This window comes from Hyla sarda, chromosome 10 (genome assembly GCF_029499605.1).
Source record: "Hyla sarda isolate aHylSar1 chromosome 10, aHylSar1.hap1, whole genome shotgun sequence".
NCBI classification, from domain to species: Eukaryota; Metazoa; Chordata; class Amphibia; order Anura; family Hylidae; genus Hyla; species Hyla sarda.
The window spans coordinates 122,793,083-122,797,970 of NC_079198.1; the positions used below are offsets into that span (position 1 = coordinate 122,793,083).

The window sequence follows — 4,888 nt, forward strand, 5'->3', positions numbered from 1 at the left end:
TCACGAATATGCGATATTCGCATCGCATTGCGAATATTTGCGAGCAACACTAGTGTTGACCACCAGACGAAGGGGCAGTCGACACGCCCCTTCAAAAAAAGCGCTATGGCAGAGCCAGAGATTGCCAAAGGCAGCGCTGCATCAGTCCCCCAAAAAATTTGAGTTCCTGGATATAAATATCTATATTCAGGATGGCAGATACCTCGACTTTAACAGTTGCCATCTTAAATAATGGAAGAAGAACATTCCATTCGGTCAAATGAAAAGAATCCGAAGGAATTGTTCTTCCCCACAAAAATGCCAGCAACAACTAGATAACCTGGAGGATCGTTTTAAACAAAAAGGGTATCCCAAACCCCTTATACAAGGAGCACGCCAGAGAGTGGACGAATTAGAACAAAGTGCTTGCTTGAAAAATAATAAACAGCGTAATGCAGAGGGGGGTTATAATGATGAATTTGATTCTGTTTTTCTAACTACCGTATTTTTCGCCGTATAAGACGCACTTTTTCTTCCCCAAAACTGGGGGGTAAAAGTTGGTGCGCCTTATACGGTGAATACACCCCTATCGCGGAGGTCCCTGCGGCCATCAATGGCCGAGACCCGCGGCTAATACAGGATATCACCGATTGCGGTGATGCCCTGTATTAACCCTTCAGACGCGGCGATCAAAGCTGACCGCCGCGTCTGAAGGGAAAGTGACACTAACCCGGCTGTTCAGTCGGGCTGTTCGGGACCGCCGCGATTTCACCGCAGTGGTCCCGAACAGCCCGACTGAATAGCCGGGTTAGTGCTTACAGGACACCGGGAGGGACCTTACCTGCCTCCTCGGTGTCTTCTCCGTTCAGGGATCCCCTGTATGGCCGGCGCTCTCCTTCCTTGTCATCACGTCGTCGCGTACGTGCGTCGGCGTGCGTAACGACGTGATGGCGGCGGCGGAGAGCGAGGATACCCGGCCGGCAGCAGAGACGTTCCGGAGCGACGGGGACACGGCGACAGCGATGGAGCGACATCCAGGGCAGCGGTGACGGGTCCGGAGCGGCGGGGACACGTGAGAATTACCTCCTCCTGCAGTGGTCTTCAATCTGCGGACCTCCAAATGTTGCAAAACTACAACTCCCAGCATGCCCGGACAGCCAACGGCTGTACGGGCATGCTGGGAGTTGTAGTTTTGCAACATCTGGAGGTCCACAGGTTGAAGACCACTATTGGGTTAAAAATCTTTATTTTTTTAGATTTTGCCCCTAAAAATTGGGTGCGTCTTATACGCCGGTGCATCCTATAGGATGAAAAATACAGTAGGTATTACACTTCACACACCAATATTTTTTTTTTTTTTTTTTTTTTTTGTATAGGTAATATCACCAGCTCATATTATTGTGTCATGATTACTGGCACCATATATAGTCCCCCAGTTATTCTTCTTTAGATATTTTTCCGTATCCTGTGCAGTATTTCTCCCAGAAGTCCACTTGATGGCCCCCGTGGTGGTCTACACCCCGAAGTCATCAATTTTTACTCTAAGAGAGAGTGTGCAGCTGTTTCTGGAGACGGTCAACAATAACCTCTGCATGGTGGAATAATAGGTCACGATGTTTATCAGGATCAGTAGAAGCATCACCCACTCGATGATTATGATGGGGATTTCACGGATCTCGTCCCAGTCTTCATCATTATGGAATAATTCCTTTAATGTTTCATATCCAAAATAGAAAATTACACAGACAAAAGTCAGGCCACAGCAGGTGCATCTACTATGGTGGATGACTTTTTTTGCTCCTGGTAATTTATACATCTGGATGGACTGCCCAAGGTAGTATAAGGCTTCACATGTAATGGAAATTATCGTGCTGACAAAGTGTATCCTGGGATATTCTTCGGGGGACAATACATGCATAACAGCTGTGGAAAAACAGGAGGCCCACACAATGGCCAGCAGGATCCTCTGGATCAGGACCTGATGACCCCTGAACTCTTCAGTATGCATAACCATATACTTATAAATAAGAAAGGTTAGTACCAAAGTGCCAATGGACGTCCCTATGAATCCAATTCTGAATAATATGTTTTCGGGAAAGAAATTTCCCACGTCACTGTGAAGGAAAAGAAACCAATGTTATTATGGATATTTCCTCACTCCCAATCCATGAAATAAGAATCATGTGCTTGTTTATCTTACCTCATGCTCATCAGCGGCGAGGCGGCATGGCCGAGGACGACAGTCATGATGTAGCTGGTGGCAAGCCAGGCCACACACCAAATCGCCAACAGGAGGGGGACGAACCCCAAACCTTTTAGCTCCATTTCAGACAAGTAGAAGAATAAGATGCTAATCTCACTAATCTCACTGGAACAATCTACAGACTGAAGGCTCGGGCGGCTGTCAGTGGAATGTCAGGACTCCAGCTGTCTATGACATCACATGTGACATGTCAGAATGACTGCTTGTTTCTTGGAGATGCCATGATTTAGTATCTGCTATAGACAGAACCTGATGTTTTTACTATGGACCTTACAGACCCCAGAACCCAAGTAATTAGTGCAGGGGCTCCATTTTGATCATCTCATCTTTCACATTATTTGAGTTCCAGGGCTCAGATACATTTGCACCCTCTATAGCAGTGGTCTTCAAGCTGTGAACCCCCAACCGCTGCAGAACCACAACTCCCAGCATGCCCAGACAGCAACTACGCATAAGGAAATAGTCTAATTAAACTTTTCTAATATATAGAATCCCTGAAATCTCCAATCTCTCCTTTTATTGGTTTAAGATCTGCATTACTTATTTGTAAAAAACAATGTTTCTGATTGTCTTCCCCCCACACACTTATGGGCTATCTCTTCAAATGACTTTATTTGACCTAAAGCGTATAATTGATTTACATAAATAAGCCCCTTTTCATCCAAAAGAGTGAATCTTTAATTTTAAGGAATTCTTTAAGTGCTTTATTCGACCATAATGAAGTAAAGTTAAAACTCCATGTGATTTTAAAAATGTTTTAAGTTCCTCCCAAACTTTATTATATAGATATGCATGGGTGTAGTGAGTATCCCAGCTTCCAAAATCTCAAAAATATCCTTATAACGACCCATTAGGGTATGTTCACACTACAGTGTGTGAACGGAATCTCCGCTCGCTGAATTCAGCAAGCGGAGATTCAGACTGGCAGCCGGCGGCGGCGGTAGAACCGGGGGCGGCACTGAGCCGTCACCATTGACAGCTATGCAGTGCTCGCGGACTTCCGTGCAAAGAATGAACATGTTCTTTCTTTGCGCGGAACAATTTCAGCGGCGCTGAAATTCCACAGTGTGAACGGGTCTCGCGGAAACCCATTCACACTAATGTTAAGTTCACACCGCGGAATTCGGCTCGCGGAATTCCGCCCGTGGAATTCGGCTTGCGGAATTCCACCTGTGGAATTCAGTGGGAATTCCGTAGTTTGAACATACCCTTAGAGAGAAAAAATAGGACTACATTTTCCCTAACGTTAAAGAAACATATTTCATTCTCGTGCTTTTCCTGCCCCAAAGTAGTGAATTTAATAAAGAAATAAGAGCTTGGAACCATTTTTCTGATATCCATACAGTATAGAAACATAGAATGTGTCGGCAGATAAGAACCATTTGGCCCATCTAGTCTGCCCAATAATCTGAATACTATGAATAGTCCCTGGCCCTATCTTATATGAAGGATAGCCTTATGCCTATCCCATGCATGTTTAAACTCCGTCACTGTATTTGCAGCGACTAGTGTTGTTCACGAATATTCGCAATTCGAATTTTAATCGCGAATATAGCATATGCGCGAATTCGCGAATATTGCAAATATAGCACTATATATTCATAATTATGAATATTCGCTTTTTTTTGTGCATATGTGAAAATTTGTGCGCATATGCCTAGAACTGTGACTAGTGCATCAACTCTGTGATTTTTTGCCCATTAAAACCATTAGGCTAATTGTGGTCTATGGGGATCTCACTGCATGTCAGATAAGCAGGACCGTCTTGGCAGTACAGTGGGATGGGAGACCGTCACTGGTTCAAGTCCCAGGATGGACAGAGTGTTACAGTGTTGTGGTTAAACTTTACTTTCCTGGAAAAGCTGTTGAGTTGCCCATAGCAACCAATCAGATTGCTTCCTTCATTTTTCAGAGGCCTTTTCAAAAATGAAAGAAGCAATCTGATTGGTTGCTATGGGCAACCCAGAAACTTTTCCTCTGGACGGGTTTTGATAAATCTCCCTCTATGGGGGAGATTCATCAAGACCAGTGTAGAGGAAGAGTTGTGCAGTTGCCCATAGCAACCAATCAGATTGCTTCTTTCATTTTTCACAATGCCTCTGCAAAATGAAAGAAGCGATCTGATTGGTTGCTATGGGCAACTCAGCAGATTTTCCTGGAAAAGTTTCAGAGTTGCCCATAGCAACCAATCAGATTGCTTCCTTTATTTTTCAGAGGCCATTTCAAAAATGAAAGAAGCAATCTGATTGGTTGCTATGGGCAACTGCACAACTCTTCCTCTACACTGGTCTTGATGAATCTCCCCCATAGAGGGAGATCTATCAAAACCTGTCCAGAGGAAAAGTTTCTGAGTTGCCCATAGCAACCAATCATTTTTCAGAGGCTTTTTCAAAAATGAAAGAAGCGATCTGATTGGTTGCTATGGGCAACTCAGCAGCTTTTCCCCATAGACCACAATGGGCCTACTGGTTTCAATGGGCAAAAAATCACAGAGTTAATGCACTAGACACAGTTCTCTATACCATTAAAGGGGTACTCCGGTGAAAACCTTTTTTCTTTTAAATCAACTGGCTCTGGAAAGTTATACAGATTTGTAAATTACTTCTATTAAAAAATCGTAATCCTTCCTGTACTTATTAGCTGCTG

General features: G+C 44.1%; 1 protein-coding gene across 1 annotated transcript; it reads right to left on the reverse strand.

Moving 5' to 3' along the window:
* Positions 1 to 1,372: 1,372 nt before the first annotated feature.
* On the reverse strand, positions 1,373 to 2,330 carry LOC130294217 (uncharacterized). The gene is made up of 2 exons (XM_056543791.1): positions 2,180 to 2,330; positions 1,373 to 2,093 (listed from the first exon to the last, which is right to left on the reverse strand). The coding sequence occupies exons 1-2, from the start codon at positions 2,302 to 2,304 to the stop codon at positions 1,493 to 1,495; spliced, it is 726 nt and encodes a 241-aa protein (XP_056399766.1). The 5' UTR covers positions 2,305 to 2,330; the 3' UTR covers positions 1,373 to 1,492.
* Between the last annotated feature and the right edge of the window lie 2,558 nt (positions 2,331 to 4,888).